This window comes from Vidua macroura, chromosome 2 (genome assembly GCF_024509145.1).
Source record: "Vidua macroura isolate BioBank_ID:100142 chromosome 2, ASM2450914v1, whole genome shotgun sequence".
Lineage (NCBI taxonomy): Eukaryota > Metazoa > Chordata > Aves > Passeriformes > Viduidae > Vidua > Vidua macroura.
In genome coordinates this window covers 115,777,580-115,801,814 of record NC_071572.1, presented here as the reverse complement: position 1 = coordinate 115,801,814, position 24,235 = coordinate 115,777,580, and the positions used below count along the sequence as shown (strand labels likewise).

General features: G+C 45.5%; 1 protein-coding gene across 1 annotated transcript in view; it reads right to left on the bottom strand.

Annotated features, from left to right (window-relative positions):
* Window positions 1–19,264, bottom strand: part of ADAMTS5 (ADAM metallopeptidase with thrombospondin type 1 motif 5) — a gene marked incomplete at its 5' end in the record, with an annotated part of 38,688 nt that extends 19,424 nt beyond the window's left edge. The window contains 2 exons of the mRNA XM_053969841.1: window positions 8,592–8,724; window positions 18,467–19,264. Coding sequence (XP_053825816.1) covers window positions 8,592–8,724; window positions 18,467–19,264 — 931 coding nt within the window. The remainder of the gene's footprint in view (window positions 1–8,591; window positions 8,725–18,466) is intronic.
* Between the last annotated feature and the right edge of the window lie 4,971 nt (window positions 19,265–24,235).

Here is a 24,235-nt window from a genome sequence, read left to right as displayed (position 1 = left end):
TCCCTTCCAAATTGGAAAGGTTGATCCTTCAAGTGACCCTGCATGGAAGCAGAGCTCTGGAGAAAGCTCTGGACAGAAGCGAAGACTCGAGGAACACAAATCTTACAAAGAGAGCTTTTGAAAACAATGCCAATTTTAGCCCCACCCCATTTTGTACGAGTACAAACGTCAAACTGGGCTATTAAAGAAAAAGAAAAGGCTCCCAGCAGCTGTGTAAAATGATGACTGATTGAGAATGGGTTCGTAGATTATCTGCTGTTTTCTACTTAATGAAGCATCTTACTGGTGCTGACAGGTCCCACTGAGTGAAAATGACATAATACAATTTTACCAGCAGGATGGTGTTTGGTTAAGTTATGCTGTAGGAATGCATGAAATGGTGAAGGAAACAGATGGAGGGGAAGGAGGGTTTGCCCTCTTGTAGCCAAGGAGGAGGTTTGTAAATTCATCTCAAACTCCAAAAAGACCAACAACCCAAATGGAGTGACATCCTCTCCTCACAGCTTTCCCTGATGAAGGCCAACACCTTCTACAACCCAAAAGGAAATAATATCTGCAATGGGTTCAAAAATGACCCCTACACCTTGCAGGAATGGGGTGTATATCCCTAATACAAGGAGCGAATTCTTCAGAGAAATTATGACAAGTCAGTTGAAACTTTCATCCTCTCTAAGGATCAGGACACGAGCCCTGCAGGGAAAGCAGGAGTGCACCAGAGCTGAGCTGCATGTGTGGTGAAGCAGCTCTCTTACACCCAGGAACACTGGGAAGCAAACCAGAATCACAGGATATCCTGAGCTGGAGGGAACCCACAAGGATCATCCAAGTCCAGCTCCTGGCCCTGCACAGGACAGCCCTAAGAATCCCACCCTGTGCCTGACAGGATTTTCCAAATGCTTCTTGGAGTCTGGATATTTCTGGTTTTTCTTAATATACAGTTCTAGACTATCTGCAGAGGTTCTCTGAACGAGCAGCATGCAAAATTACTGTACTGTCACACATTTTTCACTGGTGTTTCAAGCATTTGAAACAAGAAAACAAAATATCCACAACATACAGCAAGCCAACTCCAGGCTTTGCTAAAGCACAAACCAAGGTGGGTCTCCTGGAAAAAAGCCACCAATCCCTGCTTATGGACAAGAACTTGGACAGCATGTCAAAGAGCTGTTCTTGCACTCCCTCTGACCACAGGAGACATGCAAGGTGACACAGCAGGCTGGAAAATGCTGCAGGCATTGTAAATTGTTTTCTCAGAGGAGCTCAGCTCGGATGAAGCACGTGTTTGCCAGTGAGGTCATGCCTTTCACCTCATTTCCACTCGGGACAACTGGGGAGCAAAAGAAGGTCAAGAGATTTGCCCCAGGTTCCCCCGTGAGTCAGTGGCTCTCGTGGGATCAGGGTTCAGGAAGCTCCTGGCTCAACATTCCCTGGGCTAATAATCACCAGCCCAGACCTTCTGCATCAGCCTCCTGCTCTCCCCTTGGCTAAACAAAGATTGCATGTGGGACCTCTGTCAAAATAAAACCATTTCTTCTGGCACGGGCTGTTCTTCTAACTCCAGTGAGTTTCTGACTCCTTCTTAAGAACTTCATGCTGGTATCTCTCAGAAATCCTCCTGAAGCCATGGTGGAGCTAAGCAATAACAATTAATAAAGCTAGTGGTTTTTTTAATAAACAGAAGTGATTTGAATTACACGAGCTTACAAAAAAATTGCATAGAATATAAAACTAGCCATTCCTATTTTTTTAATTCTTGAACTTTACATACACTTTTCTTTTCTTTGACTGCTATCAGCCACTTATGAAAGAAAAAGGATTAAAAAAAAAATCCACTCTCTCTTTTAAATCTTCAGCCCAGAGGCAGTTTTTAATATTTCTGGCTTAAAAGAGTTCTTCAGACTCAATGAAACAATAGTCTGGAGTGCAGCTTCTTCTCAGGAGCAGACATTAAAAAAGTAAAAAAGGCTCAATCAGACATTCACCCACCAGTGCTGCAGACTTTACACAAAACAAACCTGTGCTGAGCTGGCTTGTTGTAACAGACTTGTGGGAGATCACAGACACATCACCCCTGTCAGACAGACCATTCCCAGGCAAGGTTCTGCCCAGGCAATCCTGAGACCACTGTGTCCACACACACTTAAATTATCATTAAAAAGATGTGGCCTTGGAGGTCCACAGTGCACTAATTAATGGGGCATGTAGATGAGAAATATTCATTTTAATGAAGAAGCAGGAGATGGTGACATCTATTTCACACCTGTTCCACTCAGAGGAGCTTGGAAAGAACATAAATTCACAGCAGCTCACAGTAAATGAATGAATGTGTGGGAGTACACAGGGCAAGAATGTAAAAATTGCATTGTCTGCTGCATGAGAAGTCTCCCCCCACAAAAACTGCATTATTGGATTGGTTTTATCTACCTGCCAAGGAGGAAAGGAATCCCTACTTCACCCTGCAGTCTGGAAGGCTGGAGGCCCTGGCTGAACACTGAACTTCTTTTAGGATCATAAAATCAGAGATCACTTAGGTTGGTTGGAAAAAAACCATTGAGCACAACCATAAACCTAACACTGCCAAATCCACCACTAAACCATGACTGTAACATATTTTTTGATAATGACTGCTGTGAAGTATTAGGCAAAACACAGAGTTTTACAGTTTGCTTTAAGCACCATGTCTGCTGCAGGTGGAGCGATGATATATTTTATATAACATTACAAGTTAATAAAAATATTACTGGGCAAGCCAAGAATTTTTATTCAAAATTTTAACCAGCAACCTTTTAGACAGCTGATGTTTGCTTTTTGAGGCATCAGCTTAATTTTCTGTCCCACCTTCAGCTCTTGTGAAGGCTTAGTTTTGTCTGCCCACCTTTTCTCTTAATCACAAGGGGTATGCTCATGAAGGCTTAATTTGAGAGCTTTTGCAAGCAGAAGTTAAGACAGAACTTTGAAAACAAAGGTTCAAAGAGGAGGAATCAAGCAATTTTCCTGATGCATGTCAGCAGAGAAGACTTGGATGAGTATACTCTCTTGTTATTTTTTGTTGTTTTAAGAAAGCAAATCTTCCTAATTACGATTACCTGGATATTTGCCTAAACTTCATCTGTCACGAAGGAAACCTAATATGAGACTCACAACCTCCACTGTTTTTCTCATGTGGCTGTGAGACTTTGTGCCCTTGGGGATGCATCCCCCTTGAAATGAAAGGCTCCAGGAGATTTGTAGCTGTCAGGTCTGAAGCTTGTCTTTATCTGCTTTATCTTGACAGCCTTGAAATCAAAGGGCTGCATGTTCAGCAGAACATGGCAAAGGAAAGATTGCTGTCTTTAGTTACTTTTGAGTGTACACAAAATGAGCACATGTGGTAAAACAAGGAGTGGGAGGATTTTTTTGTCTCTTCTACGGACATCAAAAGACTCCTTTAAGTATCACACACATTGTTCTCAGTTTCATTTGTTTCTGAAGGAGGCAGAATCAGAGTTTGCTCTAAGTCAGACATGGTATTCCTTCCTCAGTGGCCTGCAGCTCAAACACAGCTCAGGCTCTGAATGAGCAGCTCCAATCCATCCAGAATTCATGGTATTCTGATTTACTTCAGTGAACCACGCGAGCAGAGATGCCAGGAGCAATACTTCACTTCTAAAATGGCTTTTTTACAGAAAACCATGCTCTCTACTACGTTTTGCTAATGGTGCTCATGACACTTTTGTCCTCAGTGGTGACAGAGGCCACAGAATGATGCCATGCTGGAAAAGATTTGGTATCAAACTCCTTACTTAACATATGAAGAAAATTCTGGGCTGTGAGGGCAGAGGCCCTGGCACAGAAAAGCTGTGCCTGCCCCATCCCTGCAAGTGTCCAAGGCCAACTTGAAGCAATCTGGAATAGTGGAAGGTGTCCTTGCCCATGGATCATTTTTAAGACCCCTCCAAGACAAACCATTCCATGATTTTCTCGTTTTAGTTTCTGTGCAGCGCCTTGGTTTCAGGCATTACAGAGCCCAGCTGTGGAGGATGTTGTGATAACTCATTACCACAGAAGATGATGCTGAGCAGAGACCTTGAAAAGGCATCCTGTGCATCCCTCTGCCCTGGGGTAGGATCAGCATCCCCTGAGCCACAGCTGCTTTAGCCAGATGGCTCCTGTGAACCTCCAAAATCAGAGCCTCCCCAAGCACTTCACTCCTGCCCTCAGCTGTCCTGCTCAGATGATTTTGGCTAATGCTTAAAGCAAATCTCCCCTGCTGCAATTTCAGGCCATTACCCCTTGTGCTGTCCCAGGTGGACATGGGAAATGATTTATTATGCAAATTTTTGCAGCAATTTTTTAAACGTGTTTGAAGGCTGCTTTTATCCCACCCTTTGGCCTTCCCTCCCCAAAAGTCACATGTGAAAGATAAAAGGAAACTAATGAACAAAGGTTTAATTAGTTCCACGCAGCAATGCTAAAGCTATAGCCTAAAAATAAAATACTTGGAAAGAACATCAGTAAACCATATTACTCAGGAGGACAGAAGGAGTAACTGCATGCCAGAGTGTTTGTGTAACAGAGGAGTAGGAACATTGCAAAAGGTCAAATGGACATTATCACTGAGAAAAAAAGGCTGTATTGCCTCTTTTTTAAAAAGTAAGTTTCTCAAGATTGATGGAAAGAACAAAGATAAATATAATTTAAAATGGTAGGCCCACGTAACTCCCACTGAGCTGAACTGGAGCTTTGCCTGCTTGAAGGCTGCAGAAAGGCTGTTTTTGTACTTGAGGACCAGATCAAAACTCACAGGAGACTCTAGATCAAAACTCAGGTTTAATTCTTGGCCTTCCCTGGGATTCCCTTTGTGATTTGGGGAATTTTCCTATTGATAAAACAAGCAGTAGCTCCACTTAGATCCCCTTGAACTCTTCTCATTTTGCTTTTGTAGATGGCAAACGGTTTAGGGTGTGGTATGGTTGTGCCAAAGCACAGTGGGACTCCAGCACAAACTTCTGACCATGACTGGACCTCAAAACACAACACCAGGCTGCAAAACATGGAAACATCCCATCACAAAATATGTCAAATGTAATTCCAGCTGACTGACTGTGCCTGTTGCTGATGCTGGATCATGCTGATCTTCACTTGTTTATAATTCAGAACTGTCAAAGTAACAAATCTCTGATCCAAAAGTCCAGAGTATTAGAGTGCAAATCTCACTGTTTTTGCTTCCTGATGGTTATTTTAATAAGGGACACATGGAGAAGCAATGTAGTGCTGCCCTATGAAAAACATTAAATAACTGCTGAGATTATGAGCAATCTCAGGTTCTTTAATGCTCTCCTCCACACGTCCCCAAGAGGCAGGGAAGTGCATGAAGCAAGGAAACATCATTTTTTGCAGACAATTGGCTGCTGATAACAAAGGCTTGGAGAATGCCTACATACTGTGCCTAAGCTCAGACAGCTCTGCAGAGCTGTGGAGGTGTAGTTGAAGGAGCTGCTAGAAGTAAAAAATAAAGCATCCATATGCTACAACATGGTGATGATTTCAGGCAAGAATCCAGGGGGTTATTCTTGAGAAAATGAAGCTACTGCTGTCCCAAGTGACAGCAGCTTGTCCCCTGCTAGAAAATAACCAGATATGGATTTACTGTTGGTGGCTGGATGTCTTGGCAGGCTGTGATTTCAAAGTAACATTTATGGTATTAGCACTGCTCCCCTGTATTCTGAGGAGAAACTGGATTACCACATTCAAAGTTAGAAGGTTTCTTTCTGGTTTTTTTGTTGCATTATCCTCATTTTTTTTCCATTTGACATTGGAGAAAAGCTATTACTGATTTTCCTACATACAAGTAGGACAAGATTTAGGTCCTACCTTATCAAACTTTACATAAATATCTCCACCACCTTTTGAATTTGGCTGCATCTATTCCTTCCTGTGCTCTCCTCTACAGGCCTGTGGAGGGTTTGCCTGCTGCTGCTCATTCATTCTCTCCCCCTCAAAAACCACTGGTCAAAATCCATCTATTTTATCTGGAAGAAATAAAACAAACATCTCCCACATGATGTGGCAGAAACCCTGGCAACAGAAGCAGCAGGTTTGTTCTGCAGCAAAGCTGCTTTTTTGGCTTCCTGTGCACCAATCCAACCTGAGCCCCCGGACTGTGCATCCTCCTGTCGGGTTGAGCTGCAGTTCAATTCACTTTGGTTGCCTTCCAGAGAAAGAATCTGAGCCTGGAAAATGCTCTTGGATCCTTCAGGGGAGAAGCAAGAGCACTCAGATCTCCTGGAAGTCACAGTGAGGACACTCTGAAGACCAAGTCTATGCTAAAGATGCTGCATCTCCTCCCCGTGCACAAAAAACACTGAGAGTGACTCTGCTTCAGCCAGTGGCTCACCTTGACCTTCCAGCTTGACAGAAAAGAACATCTCAGGCTCAGAGCATCCCCCCTGACTGAGGAACTGAGCCACTGTAAAATTAAAGCTACGCCCTGCCCACAGGACAGGGAGAACTTGGGAGATTTCTGGACTGCAGGAAGAAATCTGGTCTCCAAATAAAATACAGCAAGGTTTTCCCCAAAGTGCTTAACTAAAGGGTATCCATGCCACACTTTTATTTTTCATCCTTTTTTTGACCTTTGATTTAATTTAAGTACTCAAGCAATTTTAGCTGTGTTTTCTTCTCAGCTTCTCCCACTTCAGGCCACACACACAAAGATCATTCTGTGACTTGACACCCCTCCTTTCTTAAAAACTTCTGGTGAGGAGGAAAAAAAAAAAGAGGATGTTATTTTAAACAGCCTCAAACTAGAGGTTTTATGTCCATTAGGGTTCTTATTTATTCATTTCAATTCATGCCTTTTTTACATTGAAAAATTATAGTTTTTAGAGATTCTTGTAAATGCCTAGGTATGAAATTGGCCTTTCTCCAAAATGTGCTTCTAGATCACTAAAAATAATTCACTTTTGCTTATATTTTCTCTGTGTGGAATTCAAGGTAACAATGTGGAAGTTTGCTGCTCATCCCTATCTTTACTGAGCTGTGTTCTTTCATTTTTCATCTACCTAAAAATGTATTTAGTGCTGATAAAATGGCAGGAAAGACAATGCTCTCCTCTTCACACACCAGATCCATCAAGAAGAGGGCTCCTCACCCAACCCTGCCCACTGACCCTCAGCATCACTTCTGGGTGCAAGGGACACAAGCAGTGTCCCCAGCACTCTGGCTTTGAATGACAGGTTAAGTTTGCCATTTAACACATCCCAGATTTGTGATGGCTCACTCACAGCATCCATGTCTACATCCCATGTGAATCTGTTTTTCTACACTGCTGTAGCACTCTCTAAATGCACTGAATTAGTGATTCCAGAGAACTTTTTCTTTTGTTGTGACATTATTGCTTACTAAAACAAAATTTCTGCTTTGGGGACTCATCCTACCACAGTATTTCATGTTTTCATGCAATGCCTGATCCCTTCTCCAGCCACTACTGATGCAATTCCTTTGCAGAGCTGTAAGAGGAGCAGGGTTAGGATCACTTGTCACTGAAGAGTCAGGTCATTTGCCATCTTGGTGACCTCTGCTTCCTCAGCCATATGTATAAGACACTCACATCTCAGGCTCTACCTGCAAGCTCCTTGAAAATGGAACCACTGCAATGATACTCCCAAAGCAAACTTTACTTTGGTTTGGCACGAGGTACAAGGCAATTCAGCAGCTGGCTCTCTGTGAAAGTTCTCCTTTCCTTGTTATTTCCTTCCAAGAATACATTTTTTTTAAAAAGAAAAAAAAAAGGAACACTCCACTTTCAAACTGCTGTTCACTCCCCAAAGTGAACAGCTCTTATAGCAGATGTATTTCCACTGAACACAGTTCCCAAAACATCAGTAAATTAAACACGATCAACATGGCAGCATCCCTCTTGAAGGGTTATATCATGACATAATAAGTAATAACTAATATCCCAGAACACAAACTTTCTTCTGGCACTAATTCTACCTTAAACCCATCTGAAGGGTACATGCAAAGCTCCTAACTTAACTGCTGTCCACTGAGGTGCAAACTGAAACAAAGCTAAACAGGTTTTGTGACCAAACCTTTACCACCTAAATACTATTTCACTTAATACAGGATTTAAACCGAATTTCTGTACACTTACAAAGATACTGGAATTATGTTAGGTTTTTGCCACAAAAGCTTTTCTCTGCAGGTAATATAAAGAAAAAAGCTTCCTAACAGCAGCGGGTGCAACAAGTTGAAAAATATGACTTATTTTCCAATAAATAAGTGCATGCAAATTACAACAGATGGGCCAAAAGCTTTCTCAGGAGGGCCATGCATTGACATCTCCGAGCAGTAGCAGCAGCCTTTGAATTTTCACTTCAACTGCTGCTTAGAAAGGCCACTGTCAGGGAGGAAACACCTACTGTGCGCCTTCCCCTGCCTTCTGATCCCTTATTAGTTAACCCTGAAGTGCATATGTACACAGCCCTAATCCCCAGGCGGGGCTCTGGGCCGGGGGAAATCTGGAATTAATTGCGGGGTATTTTGGTTCCTAATGCAGCTGTTGGGAGTGTTTGGCTTGGCAGGGGAACAGAAAAGGCACTGCATACCAATTTCGTGAGCCACCGTAAAAGCTGCGTGGAGGCCGTCGTCTTCAATCACCGCGCAGCTGCGCTCGGGGGAGCAGATGGTCCCAACGTCTGCCATTCCCAGGGTATCACAGGAATGATGCCCACATAAATCCTGCCCGGGAAGGGGAAAAGAAAAAATCAAAAAAAAAAAAAAGAAAAAAGAAAAAAAAAAAATCATTACAATGAATTTTTACACCCAGCGGTAACAACCGGTTAACGGCGCCTTTGCCAACGGCGGGTCCTGGATGAAAATGTCAGTGTAAAGTTCCAGCTAGAGATGTTAAAAGCACAGCAAGGCAATCCCTGGTAAGGTCAGGAAATACTCATGGGAGTATTTCCATGGACTTTAACAGGTTTTGGATACGTTCTGCAGCTAATTTTTGTTAGTTGAATTTGTATTTCTGCGATGCTCACACTTGCATTGAGGTAGGCGCTGAAAATATGCTGTGGAAGCATTTCCTCATTGACAACAAAACCAGAAAATTCTCTTTATTTACAGAAGGTAAACCAAGGCCCAGAGAAAGCTTCAGCTTCCTGATCAGTCCTTGAACCAGAGATCACCTTTCTGTTCTGAAACCAATCCTATATTCTCATTTAACAGAAATGAGATTGCTACATGTGAAACCTCATTCCACATCTGCCAAGCAGTACAATTACTAATGTGTTACCCAATAATGTACCAAGTATTTTGCATTTCTCAGAGATTGCTGAGAGTCAGTGATATGAGAGAGTGCAAAATCCCAACAACTTAACCACTTCTCCCACATGTAGATATGGGATGTCTCTGAAAACCATGCAGGTAGCATCAGGTTTTGTCTTTCAGCTTTGGTCAGACATTGTGTTTTTCTCACCAGCATTAATTTCTCCATGCTTCTGTTGAAGCAGAGGGAAGAATATTAGTATGCACGTGCATATATACACATTTTTTGGATGAGAAGGAAAAGTAGGGGCCATGCTATTTGGAACACTTCCAACATTTCGTTGTGGTTGAATGAAATTGTCATTTTCAAGGCATGACAAATGTTATTATCAAAATGATCAAAGAGCACTTTTTTCCCTTCATTTTCAAGATTCTCTTCTTCCCTTCAGATCTCTTTCTACAAGGACTTCCTTTTATGAAGCCTTTCATAATTAATCCACATTAACAACAGACACCTTATAGGAGGCTTCAGAGCAGCAGTGTTCACTGATTGTGACAGGTTAGGCAAACCTGGAAAAGCACAGGATTCAAATCCCACTGAAGTCAAAGGAAACCACACCTAGTGCACGGATACTGTGACAGAGCATCTCTTTACAAACACACACACACAAAAAAAGAAAAAAGGTGGGTTTTTTCCCCTACAAAGAAATTTTTCAAGCTAAAAATACAAAGCAGTATTACATAGATGGAGAAGAAATTTCAGGCTCAGTTCTGGCTTCCAGGAAAGTGTCAGTGGGACAAGAAGACACTGTCTTAACCTTGATGTTTAGGTTGGACATTTAGGAAGAATTTCTTCACAGAGAGGGTGATTAGATATTGGAAGGGGCTGCCCAGCAAGGTGGTGGAGTCCCCATGCTGGAGGTGTTTAAGGAAAGACTGGATGTGGCACTCAGTGCCACGGTCTAGCACAAGGTGGTTGGACTCAATGATCTTATTTCCAACATGACTGATCCTGTCGTTCTGTGATGGAGCAATGTGACCTGAATCCACGCAAGCAGCTGAACTGAATTCTTACACAAGTACCAAAAAGCACATAAATCAGACAGAAAGCAGCTTACTTAGGAGGGCTAGACAGGTTGAGAGTGCCAAAACAGTATAAACTGCATTAATTCAGGCTTTGTCTCTGCATGCAGATTCTATGTCACTCAGCCTTTTCTTGTATTTGGGTGTCATTATTACATAGGTACTGACATCAGTGCTGCTCCCAGCGTGGCACAATGGCATCAGCACCCAGATGCCTCATGCCACTCAGGATTTACTCCCATTTGCACACAAGAAGCAGCTACACTGAGAATCTACACCAGCAGGCACAGCCAGACTTCACAATGATTCACCAGGTTTGATGACACAAATGTAACTAAAAAAATACAATTTTTCTAAGCAGGCAATCTTGTAAACTTCCACAGAGCTAATTCTGATGGGATGTGTGGAGCATGGAACATTAGGGCAGAGATGTTACCATAATCTCACCTCAGCACTTCAAAAGCTGTGCACAGGACTGCATTACAATGTCTTCCCTAGATATCAGGGCTGGTCCTAGAAAATCCCAGAGCAGGAAAGACATGATTCTGCAAACTGCTGATATGCCAGATCACCTAGCTCCTCCAATTCCCCACAGACAGCTGGCAAACAGGTGTCCTCAGATGATGTGGGACCAGCCATCCCCAGAAAGGAGAAGAGTGCCCACCCTGGGGTCAGAAAGTGGTGGGCAGTGCTCCAGCAAAGCCCTGGTGCCTCAGTAGCCCCGTGGCCACCTCCCTGTGCCCCCCCAGCAGCCGGCGTGGGAGTCCTGCGGCCGCCACCAAATCCCAGCTGGGAAGCAGCACAGGGGCTTGTAAAGGATTCTGGAAACAAGGTCAGGAAATATTTTCTGGCATCAGCTCCTTTGTCAGAAGCTGTTCTGGGGATGTCTGTGGGCTGCCCATCTGTTGCTAGAGCAGGGCATGCCATGGCTGTGCTTTGAGCAGAGCATGGATTGAGCATCCTGGTTTTCCCTGCCAATTCCAGCCCTCAGTGGCTGCCTGAGGATGCTCATATGCAGCTAAGGCTGACATTATCAACAATCATTTAGGCAGATTACTGAGAGCTCCCCTATGTTGTCATTGTCTCATTCACTGCTTTACTTCTCCTGCCTCTGTATGATTTGAACTGGAATATATTTCTATTCACAGTACATACTAAAAACAGAACTGCAGCCTTTCAAGTGGCATCTCTGAGACAAATATTCTGAAAATTTTCCTTTTGGGTCAATTCACCAATACCAGCTTCCAAACAGCTTGACTGCAAGTGATGTTACTGAAAATCATGCCTGCTTAGCCATCAAACACTGGCTATGGATTATTCATTACCAGAATCAATAGTTACATTTGTTGTTTTGCTTTCCTGGGCAGTCCTGGAAAGCAGTCTACTACTTTCATGAAGTAAACTTTCTGGGAGTACAGTAGAAGGTTTTATTTCCCTGGAAAATATTTTAACTTTTTGTTAAAAACAGGCTTCAATGTAATGATGCAATCTTAAAAAATCTGTGTGGGTAGCCTCAACTTTTCATACTCCAGATAAAGCATGAGGAAAGAGGGGACTCGTGATACATAAAATCAGTTTCCAATGATTATTTCACTCTGGGATTTTTTGATTCTACTAGAAAGTTAATCAGCTACTCAGATCTGGATGCTCAACTGCCTTTAAACAGTGGCAGAAGCATTAAAGAATGTTTTTTGATATTTCTAAAGAAGGAAAGCAGCCTGGCCCTTGATCTGCTTTACAGTAGTTTCGAAACAGAAGAATGACAAGGAAATAAATGCATTTGCTGTGCAGGAGGCAAGAGATGTTAAGACTTAAGCTTTGGCAAAGGAATGGTTTAGTAAAACTAAGCTGTACATCACAAGTCTAGTAGTTAATTAGACAGCTCATTAGAGGCCAAGTTTTCTTGGCATCCTAAATCCATCAGGAGCAGCTGGCTGGCTGCCATGTATACATGGCCTTGTTGTGAAGGGAGGTAACTGTCACCATGTCCTGGCTGGAGCAGGGAGTTCATTTCACCTGAAATGTGTTCTACAGTAGGTTTCAAAACAAGAATAAACTGTTTAGTGAAACCTGGTATTAGGTCAGAGCCGCTGACCAGATCCAAAACACGATGTGAGCGCCAACGTGGACACTTTGGTGGGATTTAAGGACAGAAGAACATGTCCCTCAGGTCTTTTGAGTTATCTAACCCTCACAGGGCTTGCAGTTTGGGATGCTGTGGGCCCCAAAGTGTCACAGCTCCACAGCCTGGAACAGCTGTGCACTCGGCTTATTGGGGTTCAGATGTTTCATTCAGATGTTTCACATGTTTCTCCACCTTTGGCCCTGAGGGAAGCCGAGCCTACAGAGCTTCTCAGACCAGAATGAGAGGAACCCACAGGCTGAGGCTTTGTGCAGGCCAAGCTGCACATCACCTTCTTGTAAAGCACAGCTAAAACCTTCACAGTTCTGTTCACTTGTTCTTCTGGCCCCTTTGCAACAGCTCATCAGCTCAAGCCTTTTCCCAGTAGAATGTGATCCAGCTACAAATTCCTTCCAGAGATGAGGCCAGCTAGAAGCATCTCTTTTAGGAGAGCACTTTACTGTCTACACCAGCCTCCTGCCAAGCTCACAGGGAGCTGTGGCTCCTCCTGAAGCAGCCCCTGAGCCCAAGGTTTCGCTAGCCCAGGCTGCAGCTCAAGTGCAGTCAGTGAAGGGATCCAGTTTTTGGTCCCTATTGCTCATCCCTCTTCTTTCCCGCTGAACAGCCTGTGGTAAATCACAGAAACAGTTCCTCTCCATGCCTGAGGAACCCAGACCACCTTGCTCCAAGCGCTGCGCTCCACTCAGCGGCTTCAGGTCACGATTCCTCTCCTTCTCACCACATGAATTACTCACTAAACAGTGACAGACCTTTGGTCAGAGGGGTGGAAAGTTTCCTTAACACCTGGAACAGCTTACGACCTCCTGGTTAAGGACCTCTCCTGGGAGGTGGGCGATACAGACCTAAAATCCCTCCAGCAGAGGAAGGAATTAAGCACGACTTTCCAACTTCCTGCAGCAGCGTTCCCACCGCAGGCCTGGGCAGGGACGGGGTGAGGTGGTGTTAGGAACACACACATCCACCCTCCCATGCATTCACCCTCCCATGAGCTCCTCTGCAAAGTGGGTGAACTTTCACTGATGTCACAGCAACCCGGAAAGGCACACGTGGTTCAAAATGTCATGTTCACATGAGCAGAAAGGATCCTGGGTGAGGAAAAGTTCATTGGGTTACTGCTCTGTCCTCCCCTGGGCACATTTTGAGAAGATGTGGCCACAGCCTGGTTACCTTCTGAGGAAAACCACGATGGTGATACCTGCCAAAACAAAACCCAAATCTATTTCCCCAGCAGTTTAGCTTAAAAATTCAGGTGATTTGCTTTTGGGGTTTATATGATAAATATGAGCCTGGGGCTTCAGCATTTGAAAAAAAAAAAAAAACAAAAAAAAAACAAAACAACACAGCAGAGTTATGCAAACTACAGGTAATTTAAAAATACTGACAAAATGCACATAAAGCATTTGGAAGGAGGAGTTGCATGGGGAGGAGACGTTTCAGTTAAGAAACTGGTGACTGATGACCAAGTAAAAATGTGTGAGTTAGCCTGCCTAAGCCACAGTTCCTTTGTGGGAAAACTCCACACCATCTCTCCAGATGAGGGTGATTCAAACTTCTCCTCTATCAGTTATGTCTCACTTTGTTTTCCCTAGGGACATTATTTAAATGTATTGGATGTGCAACAAAGTTGGTGAAAACACCATGAAACTGGTATACACATCACACTACAATTTCTTCAGAGTAATAATAATTAACAGTGAAATCTATTCTATTGACCATTGGTACAGTGACTTGTTTTACTGCTAGGGGATAATAATTGTTGGAAGATGATAACAGAGAAAAGAAAAAAAAACAAAAAAACGAGAAGGAAAGAAGAATGAAGTAGAGCCAAAGAAAGCATATGCTCCATGCAGTGAAATTATCATCTACAGAGCTGAGATAATACAAAGCTTGCTGTTAAATTTCAACAGCACCGCCAGATGGACACTTAAACTGAATCAAACACACCAGCCCCATATAATTACTGTGTAGAAAAAGGCAGGACAGTGGCCTTTGGCTCTAGCATGAACCCTCTGCTCGAGCCAGGCATGATGGTACTATCACAGATGATGCTAACAAGCACTTAGGAAAGGATTTTTTCCTTGCTCCTCATGTCTCTATCTACTGTGAGAAACATCTATTTTAATCTTCAGATGATTCAGAACTGGGGGAAGAGGAAGAGAGCTGGATTTTGTCCAAATGCATTCAATAGTTCACTTGAAATTCAACTAAGGGCAACTAATGAAATAGACTGGATGGATTCTAGAGGATAATGGCAGAGCAGGCTGGACCTCAGAAAAACAACAGTGTGAGCTAAACTGCACTTTGCAAGTCCCATCAAATCTGTTTTGCTACTGTGGCAAATAATCTTGCAAGTGTTTTGTTGCACCCATAAAAATCTGAAGATAATCTGCTTCCAGCTCCTGCAAAAACTGCTCACTATGAAAAAGGCTGAAACAGAATAAACTCTAAATTTGCTGTTGACTTCACTGCCACTGAGAACAAGTGATGAAACACTAAATTCTAAATTTGCTGTTGACTTCACTGCCACGGACAACAAGTGATCTAATCTCCAAGGAAAAGAGGGCTTTGCAAGGTCTTCCTCCTCCCCACCACACAGCCACTTCTCTACGGGGTGGAGGAGACCCACCTGGCCACCAGAATTGCATCCTTGCACCACCATATTCCATGGAGGATGCTCTAGGATTCAAGTGGCCCAAAGATTTACAGCTGCTGCCAAGGACTCAACCACAAAGTAGTCCAACAGCAGGGGACCCATGTACTCTCTAAGGCTGTTATGGTCAAGCTGCCTTGAGGAAATTTAGAAATATCAGAAAATTATCACATTTGCTTACTGTCAAGTCAGACCTCTGCCATGCTTCATCCTGCTCCTCACAGGTCAAAAAGACAGATGGCAACCACTGGGAAAATACACTTCTCATTATCCGATTTAAAAAAATCACTGTGGCACCCAACTAAATTTCTGCAATATTTAGTGACAGATGATTTCTGTGTCCACTTAAGGTTTTCACAATGGCCAGACATGTAGCTCTAGTGATCCTTGCATTTACAGAGTAAACAGCAGACCCACTGCAGCTAATGGATCCTTGCCATCACTGATAAGCAATACAAAGCCTAAAAACAGATTTAAGATGTTGCCTGTATCTCCCTAAACTGAATTCATGTTCATATTGATTTACTGTGATCTGCAGGATAATTGCTTTAAAGCCCTTATCCAATTAAATAGAGATTATGACCAGAAGTAAGTGGCTGTTTTAACTCAGAATCAGTGAATTTCCTTCTAAATTTTTTTACATAGGAAGTACTTCCTAGTATGAATGATGATGATGATGACAACCATAATTTGAACTTATATAATGTGAACCACTACTAATTTGATAATAAAGGAGAGCTGCCAAAGCAGTTTCAGTCTATCAATGGTTACTAATATATTTTTAAAGAAGTAAAGACAACCAAAGAGGATGAAGCAACACTGCTGAATTCTGTCGGGATTCTTCCTTTATATAGGAACTCAAATAAAGCCCTCTTTTTTAAAATAAAAATAACAGCCAATCAAATGTCACTCTGGAACAAAGATAATTATTATATTAGGGATTTGTATGGCACCAGCCACGCACAATGCAGATTCTATCTACACAAAGCCAATTCCATACAGCTGAGGCCACGCATTCAGCTGACAAATGATCTGCAAATATTATTCTGTTGACAAAGCTCAAGCCCAAGGTGGCCTCAGTTAGTAAACAACGATGGAAAATGTACCTCACACGTCTGCCCAATGCCTGAAACCCAAGGCACTTAGAAGGAGACATCTGGATGTTCAAAAATCAGCATGACGATATTCAGAGCCCATCAAAACACGCAGCCACGGCTCGGCGTCTTGTAGCTTAGCAACCAACTTCATCCATCCAAAACAGAGTTGTAAAAGTGGTGCTCTCCTGCCAACTGCTGCCACTCTCATTGAAAAGCTAAACTGGAAAAAATCTCTCCTTTAGTTCAAAGCGGGGCTGTTTTCTCCAGGAAACATCTCCACTGCTTTTTCATCCTTTAACCCTTTTCGTGTTTACATTCCACAGGGAGCAAATAGATTCATGTTGACATTTCAAGGGTAAGCATATAAAAATCGTGTGGGCTCACACACACTCTCTGCAAAGAACATCATGAACACATGTAGCAAGAAACTCCAGTCTGGTTCTTAATTCAGTCAAACGCTGCCAAACAATGTCCGTGTGCACACAGCAAAGTATTAAAGCAGATTAAGTTGTCCTGAACTGCATCGAGCAGCTAATCCCAGAGTTAAAGCTGTTAAAATGTAAACCAAGAAAACACAAGCCTGTGCTTTTTTTCTCATGAAGCAGCCCTGAGCAGCAGTGCAAGCAACATTTGCATCTTAAGAGTAGAAGGAGACCACAGGAACCGTGGTGATTTGTTTATTCTATGCACTATTTACATCCTAGAGAGGTAATTCTATGCATTGCTCATGAGTCTTTGAAAGTGGATTATTGATTAGCAGCACCCTCTTATTCTGGCAGGAGGGTGTCCATGCAAAGAATTACAGTTAAGCATCTGTAAAACAACTGCACTTTGAAGTCACATCCTATCTCAGTCCAAATTAACTTAATAATTGACGTTAAGGTTCACAGTTGCCACCCCAGTTTCAGATTTGTCATATAGCCCAGGGAAGTAAGTGGCAATACTGGCAGAGAGAAACACTCTTCATAGAGAAGTGATGGATTCTGGCCCAGGCTGAATAAGCCATTAGAAAAGATGTTTATAGCAAACCCAAAAACATTCCGACCCAGTCTAGGTAGCCTGCTTTCATTCAGGCTATAGCGATAAAAAAATGAAAGCTCGCAAATTGCACTGATGGGCTTTAAACTGCTAAAAAGGGCTCCTGTTGTACAAGTGATGCCTGACACAGAACCTAATGTTTCAACTATTTACGGCCATAAAAGCAAGCCAGGCGCTTTTTTTCCCTCTTCTGGAGCAACTCCTTCCACAAACCATCCAAAGCATCCTTTTTGGCAGGCTCCTACGATGTAGCAAAGCCGGAGAACTCAAATGAACGGAAAGTCATGCAGTTATTTTTTTCGTACTTGGGGAAAGGGAAAAAAAGAAAACACCAAACCCAAACCGCTGAAGGGATATTCTTACAGAACTTCATTGCATAAACTCGGCCACATGTCTACCAGAGCAATGTCCCTTAACGACCTCTGGCAATGTAATTAATCAACAACCCAGCGTGGAGCAACAAGGCACGGCTCTGCATGGGCAGCACAGGCAGATCCAACCCACAGCTGACCAGGGCACCCACTCGGGGGACAGGACAGGGACTGCAGCCCCTTGCCACCAACCAGCCCAAGTCGCTGAGCTTGTGCAGCCCTGTTTGCCTGCGGTCTGCACTTACGTCCTGCACCTGGACCGCAAGCGCTGCTGGCTCCCAGCGCGGTGGAGCTATCCTTGCTGGAAATAGCGTCCCGATGCGCTCCACAAGCAAGACGTCTGTGCTCTTAAGGTGCTCTCCACCACTTTCCCTAGCAGCTTTGTCTGGGGACTAATTTAGGGTGGGAAGTGCTACCAGCCCTTCCCGACTGGACCACCTCTGCAGAGCGAGAGGAGCCGCGTGTTAAACATCTTACAGGGACAGACAGGACAAAGTCTGAAGCAAAGGGACATCAGCCTGAGTCCCACGATCAAAGTTCCCACCTCTCCACCGGGCTGGGGTCCCAACACTGCACTGGTGAACCCACGGCGGGGGTGACAGCACAGGGCAGGGGACATAACACGGATCTCAAGCCCTCTGCCGTTCCCGGCAGTGGGTGCCGGCCCCTGAGATGCTGCACTGCCCGACGGACGAGCCGGATCCATGAGCGGGGCGGCAACCACCGGGCAAAGCCGAGCAGGGAGGCCGGAGGTCCGGCAGCCCGGCCACCCCAGGCTCGAGGGACACCTCGTCGCTGTCATGGCCATGCCCATGGCCGGGGCCATGCCTACCTCGCGGGTGAAGAGGATGGCGGCATCGTAGTGCTCCTCGTGGTCATCGTCGAGGCGGTTGTGCTGGTGCTGCCACTTGCAGAAGTTCTTGAGCGTGGTGGCGGCGTTCCTGTTGACCTCCAGCCCCTTCTCCTTGTCGCCCAGCGCCACCACCTTCACCACGGCCAGCCGCACGTGGTTCTCCAGGCTGGCGTGCGCGTAGAGCCGGGAGGCGATGGAGGCCAGGGTGAGCAGGTAGTGCTGCAGCCCCTTCCCGTACTTGCGCACCATGGAGGCGTCGGCCACCAGCAGCAGCTCCACCTGCCGGGCCCGGGACACGGAGCGCCGCCGCCGGCGCCGCCGCCCGTCCCCTCCCGCCGGCCTGGCGGGGTCTCGGGTCTCGCAGCTGGTGCGGGCCGGCACCGTCTCGAAGCTGAAGCTCTCCCTGCGGAAGACGTGAGGGGCGCGGGCCGGGCCCTCGCCGTAGATCCGCGCTGCGGCCTCTCCGCGCGGAGCGCGGCGCGCCGGGCGCACGGTGTAGCGGGAGCGGCCCACGGCGAAGAAGCCGTCGAGGCCGCCGCAGAGGTTGAAGACGGCGAGCGAGCGCGGGCTGCCGTCCACCGTGCCGCGGTAGCGGCAGCGCGGCCCGTCGCGCTCCAGGTCGAGCAGGAAGCGCTGTCCCCCGGCGTAGAGCACGTAGCCCGCCCTGCCGCCCCCCGCGTAGGTCGGGTCGAGGCGCCGCACGGCCCCGCGGGGCGGCCCGGGGGCGGGGGGCCGGGCGGGCGGCGCGCCGGGCTCGGCAGGTGCGGGCGGCGGCGGCGCGGAGCGGGCGGCACGGGCGGCCAGCAGCAGCCACAGCAGCGCCGGCAGCATCCTCGCCTCGGCGCGGGGCAGCGGGGCGGCGGTAGTGGGAATTGTGGTGGTAATAATGATGGTAATAACGGGAGGCGGCCGGCGGAGCGGGGCAGCGTAGTTAAGGGATGGGAGGGAGAGGTGCGGGGAAGGGAAAAAAAAAAACCAAAAAAAAAAGAAAAGGAAAAAAAAAAAAAGGAACGACAAAAAACAAAAAAATAAGGAAAAAAAAAAAAAAGTTCTCCCTCCCGAAGTCAAGTGTGAGTGGGAGAGAAAAAAATGTCAACAAAAGCCGCTCGCGTGTGAACTTTGTGTTTCTCTGCAGGGAAGAGCCGGGCGCACATGGAAGGGGGAAGAGAGAGAGAGAGAGAGAGAAAGAGGCAAAAAAAAAAAAAAAAAAAAAAAAAAAATCCCAAATCACTGCTGCCGGGGAGGCAGAGTGAGGAGAGAGGAAAAGGAGGAGAGACGGCTCGGAGCCGGCAAGTAGAGAAGTTTGAGCACTTCCCACTCCTCTTCCACTTCTCTGCTGTAGTCACCGGATCATCACCAGCAGCAGCAGGGGCAGGTCTGCTGCGACTCGGCACTTTCTCGGGCTCCGGTGCGCTCCTTTCCTTCTTTTGCCCTCTTTTGTTTTGAAGAGAAGGAGGAGAAGGGGAGAGAAGAAATTCAGGCACCCAGAACGGCCTCGATCGTCTCCGGTGAGATGGTTAAAAAGGAAAAAAAAAAAAAAAAAAAAAGAAAGAAAAAAAAAAGAAAAAAAGCCCAAGAAGCTGAAAACGTCCTGGATTTCTGTAAAAGCCCCCTCCCTGTATCTTTCCTGTTGTTGTTGTTGTTATCCCCAGTCTGTCGATGTGAACAAGAGGAGAAGGGAGAGAAATGTGAAGATGAGAGGAGGTGGAACAATGAATTTATAGCGGAATGCCATCCTGCAATGGCAATTTCAACAATTCGTCACTGCAGGCTGCCTCTTAAAGGGAGAGCTTCAAAACCACCACTCCCACACTTCCTTCTCATTTAATCAGACAGAAGGAGAAACTTGAGGGGAGGCGGAAAGGGGGAAGGGGGGGGGGGCGGCGGCTTTCTGGGGGGAGGAGAAAACCGGCGAGAGTGAGCGGGAGAGAGGGAAGCAGGAGAGGAGAAGAGCCGGAGGAAGCCACGGCAGAGAGAGACCGGCAGGAGAGAGATGTTTTTGTGTGTGTGTGTGTGTGCGTGTGTGTGTGAGAAAAACGCGAGGCTCGCCCCCGGATCGCTGGCAGCCGCGGAGCCGCGCGGGGCTCGGGATGTGCCGCGCTTACCTCGCGTCCCGCCGGGGCTGCGGCTCGCAGAGCTCCAGGAGGAGGAGGAGAGCTCTGTGCCTGGCTCCGAAGCCAGCGGGGGCTGATGGAACCCCCCGGGTCCCGCCGTGTCCCCGCTCGGCCCCGGCCCTGCCCCGGGCAGCGCCGAACTTCCCGTCTTTGTCTGCACCCAGGCTGTCATTAAGTGCCGCAAGCTGTCATCCACTGGGGCGGACCGTGCTTCTTCCCCCGAGCCCGGCGGCAGAGTGGGCGGGGAGGAGGCAAGGCTTGCTCTGACCTTCGGGATGACTTCGGACCCTTAGATCATCCCCCCTCGCTGTCACACAGAGCCCCCGTGCCCTCGCCTGCCACCCCCTGCTTGGGGCTCCAGCGGGGACAGGTGACCGCAGTCACCTTTGCACCTGAGCGTTGCCAGTGGAATGGCTGGAGATGGCAAATGCCCCGTTCCCTGCCGATGGCAAATGCCCCGTTCCCTGGGCTGGAGCAGCTCTGGGAAGGTGAGAGCAAGGGGTCCCCTGAGGATTCCGACTGATTTCCCCCTGCTGAGGTCCAGACCCCACAATGACAAACAAAAGTGCTTCTTTGTCCCACGTTTCCTCTCCACGTCCCAGGACAGTGCCAGGAACAGGTGCTCCCTGGCTGCAGGACTGCGCAGGGATGCAGGTTCTCCAACCTCATCCCCATTCTTTCCTCTCCTCTCCAAGCAGCAAATAAACCTCTGACCACTCTGGAAGGAAATGATGTGCACACCTGTAATGCTTGGCAGGGTCAGGGTGGTCAGGTGGGATGCACAGACCTGCCCCTGTAGCTTCCAGGGGCTGCTTTGCAAGTCCACCATTTCTCTAAGGAACAGATTAACTGAAGGCACAAAAGCTTCAAAAATTAATACTCCTGTGTAAATGATTGCATTAACATAACCCTGAGGTTGTGCTTACGAAATGTTTAACTCACCAAAGTTTTGCAAGTGTTCATTCTTCTTTTTCCATTTTTCTGGAAATGGTGATGCCTGTGAACTACAGTTCACTTCTCCACCTCCTGGTATTTCTTTTTCTACATTTCAGTGTTCTGTCATCCCCAAAAATTCTTGACTGGAGTCAGTAAGTTCCAAAATTAATAAGAGGTATGTATTAGGAAGGTCACATTAACTTTTTGGGCATTGGGCCAGGACTATTCAACATTTAAAACTGTAAACATTTTCTCAGTTACTTAAACTTGTTATAAAGTTAAAACAGCAGGAAAAAAATTAGAGGGAGAGAGAAGACATATTTTGATTGAAAAAAGAACCTGTAATTTTCTTGGATGGGTTTTACTTTTCCTTTGAGCCTAATGCATGTCTGCTCAGCACCAACAATATTTTTATTGACTTCACTGGGACCTGATCGAGCCCTGGATTTGCAAATATGTCTGGGTCCAAACTGCCAGATACCCCTGGGAGAGGTGCTAGAGACGAGATCTGGGATAAGGAATGTATTTTGGATAACAACCTCAGAACATCTCATTAAAGAAGTGTTAGTTTGTCAATGAAAGGGGATATGGTGCACAAGAGGCCAGTGTAATGTTCTCTCAGGCTACAGCCTAATTCCAACTGTCCAGCCATATAACCTTGGAAAAACAGGAATGCTTAGAAAGGCTGGTGATAATTAAATGGTGTGTCCCACTGCTCATCTCTGGAGTTGTCTTTGATTTCCCAAGTGACAGAAGAAGTTGGCTGGGCTGCCCTGTTACACCAAGCAAGGATCCAGACTTTCCAGGAAGGTACAAATTATTTTGTGCAAATAACCCCACAGATTAGGAAATCTGTCCTGTTTACATCTCTAAACTGCAATAACTCAGCACAGCAGTGCAGTAATGGAAAGATGGGTCAGTCATGCCTCATGCAATGAGAGGGAACATCTTTCAGTCTGAGAGCCTGGAAGTGTAAGGATAAATCACTGGGATGAATCATCTCTTTCCTCACATCATCTTTTGCCCTCTTAGCCTCTTTTCACAGTTAGACCACTGCCTTTAAACAAGAAATCCTGTTAGCATGTCCCAAGTTGTGGATGACACTAAATCCTTGTCAAGCAGTTCTGACCTGGAAATTTCAAGGCTGACCTTTCCCAACTGAGAGATAGAGAGCCACAAATCCTCAATTAGCTTCGAGGCACAACACAAGTCTTGTACACTTTGGATCACATTCAATCCCGATGACAGAAGATGCAATCCTCTGGAGTTTCTGGGAGCTACAAGCTGCTGTCATTAAAGTTATATTTCACCCCCTGGGTTTGTCCATGAAACCCTTTAGGATCCTGCAGATTACAGCCTGGGTAGCAGGGGATTCCTGATCCTGTAGTGTTTTAGTCACATGAGAAACTTTGCTCTAAGCATTGTAAACACTCACATGAAGGAGCAGCTTGAGAGACGTGGAGATACTGGAAAAGTTCTTAATGATTTTATCCAGGTGTCCTCCCAGTTTTTTATAAAAAGGTCCTGTTTTACATCACCTCTTTTCCAATGCTCAGGCACATTAGAAGGGGTTAGAAAAGCAGGAATCCAAGATCTGCCTCCAGCCCCCTGACAAGCAGTCAGGGCCTAGCAGGGATGTCCCACCCAGCAACACCTGTCTTTCACCATTAATTAAACTCCTCCTTCTTGGAAATTAAAAGAATTCTGTTCAGTTTTCATTGTTCTGGTGTTAGGACTGTCTGGCAAATCTAAGTCATTGCACAGGCAAGATGGCAATTACTGTGGGAAATAACTGGTTGTTCTGTAAAATTACAAGGAGGCCAAATCAAACCCAAGAAATTTGCCTGCCCAACACGTTCTAAATACAAAAAAAAAAAAAAAAAAAAAAAAAAAAAAAAAAAAAAAAAAATCAGCATTTGCTAGACTTGTGATCACCATTGGGATGATAGCTGGGAATGGGCTCAGGTTTGGGTAAGATCCTATTCAAAAATCTACCTGTAGGAACACAATTCTTAACATGGGACAGCTTTGTCCCTCCTGAGGGTCTCTCTTCTGTTAATTTTATAGGGAATTTTAATGTGATGATGATCAGAGGGATGGAGCAGCTCTGCTAACAAGGAAAAGCTGACAAAACTGGGATTGTTCAGCCTGGAGAGAATAGACTTTGGGGTGCTTTAATGCAGCCTTCCAGTCCCTGAAGGGAACTTAGAGGAAAATTGGAGCAAGATTATTTGTAAGAGCCTGTAATTACAGGGCAAGGGGGAATGGCATCAAATCAAAAGTGAGGATGTTTAGATTAGATATTAGAAAAAAAAAATATTCTGAGAGTGGTGGAGCACTTGAGCAGGCTGCCCAAAGAAACTGTGGGTGCCTCATCCCTGGAAGTGTCCAGGGCCATGGTTTGTTGGTCTTGTGAGAAGTTTTAATAATGCAAACATGATGATTACAGTGCTCACATTGCTCACCTTAAAGCTTCCCTTCAGTGATGCATTAAAACCACTGAAGAAATTTATTTCTAAATGGCTCACTAGTAAATAAAAGACTCATTATAAGTAATTTTGCAAAGAATTCTTCAAGATTAATATTTTAGGCTAGTCTTCTGGAAAGGACTAGATATTCCAGCATTTGGAATAAGTTATACAGCCTTTAACCCCCACCCTAGGATAGCAACATTGCCCCTTTTTTGGACCATGTGTCT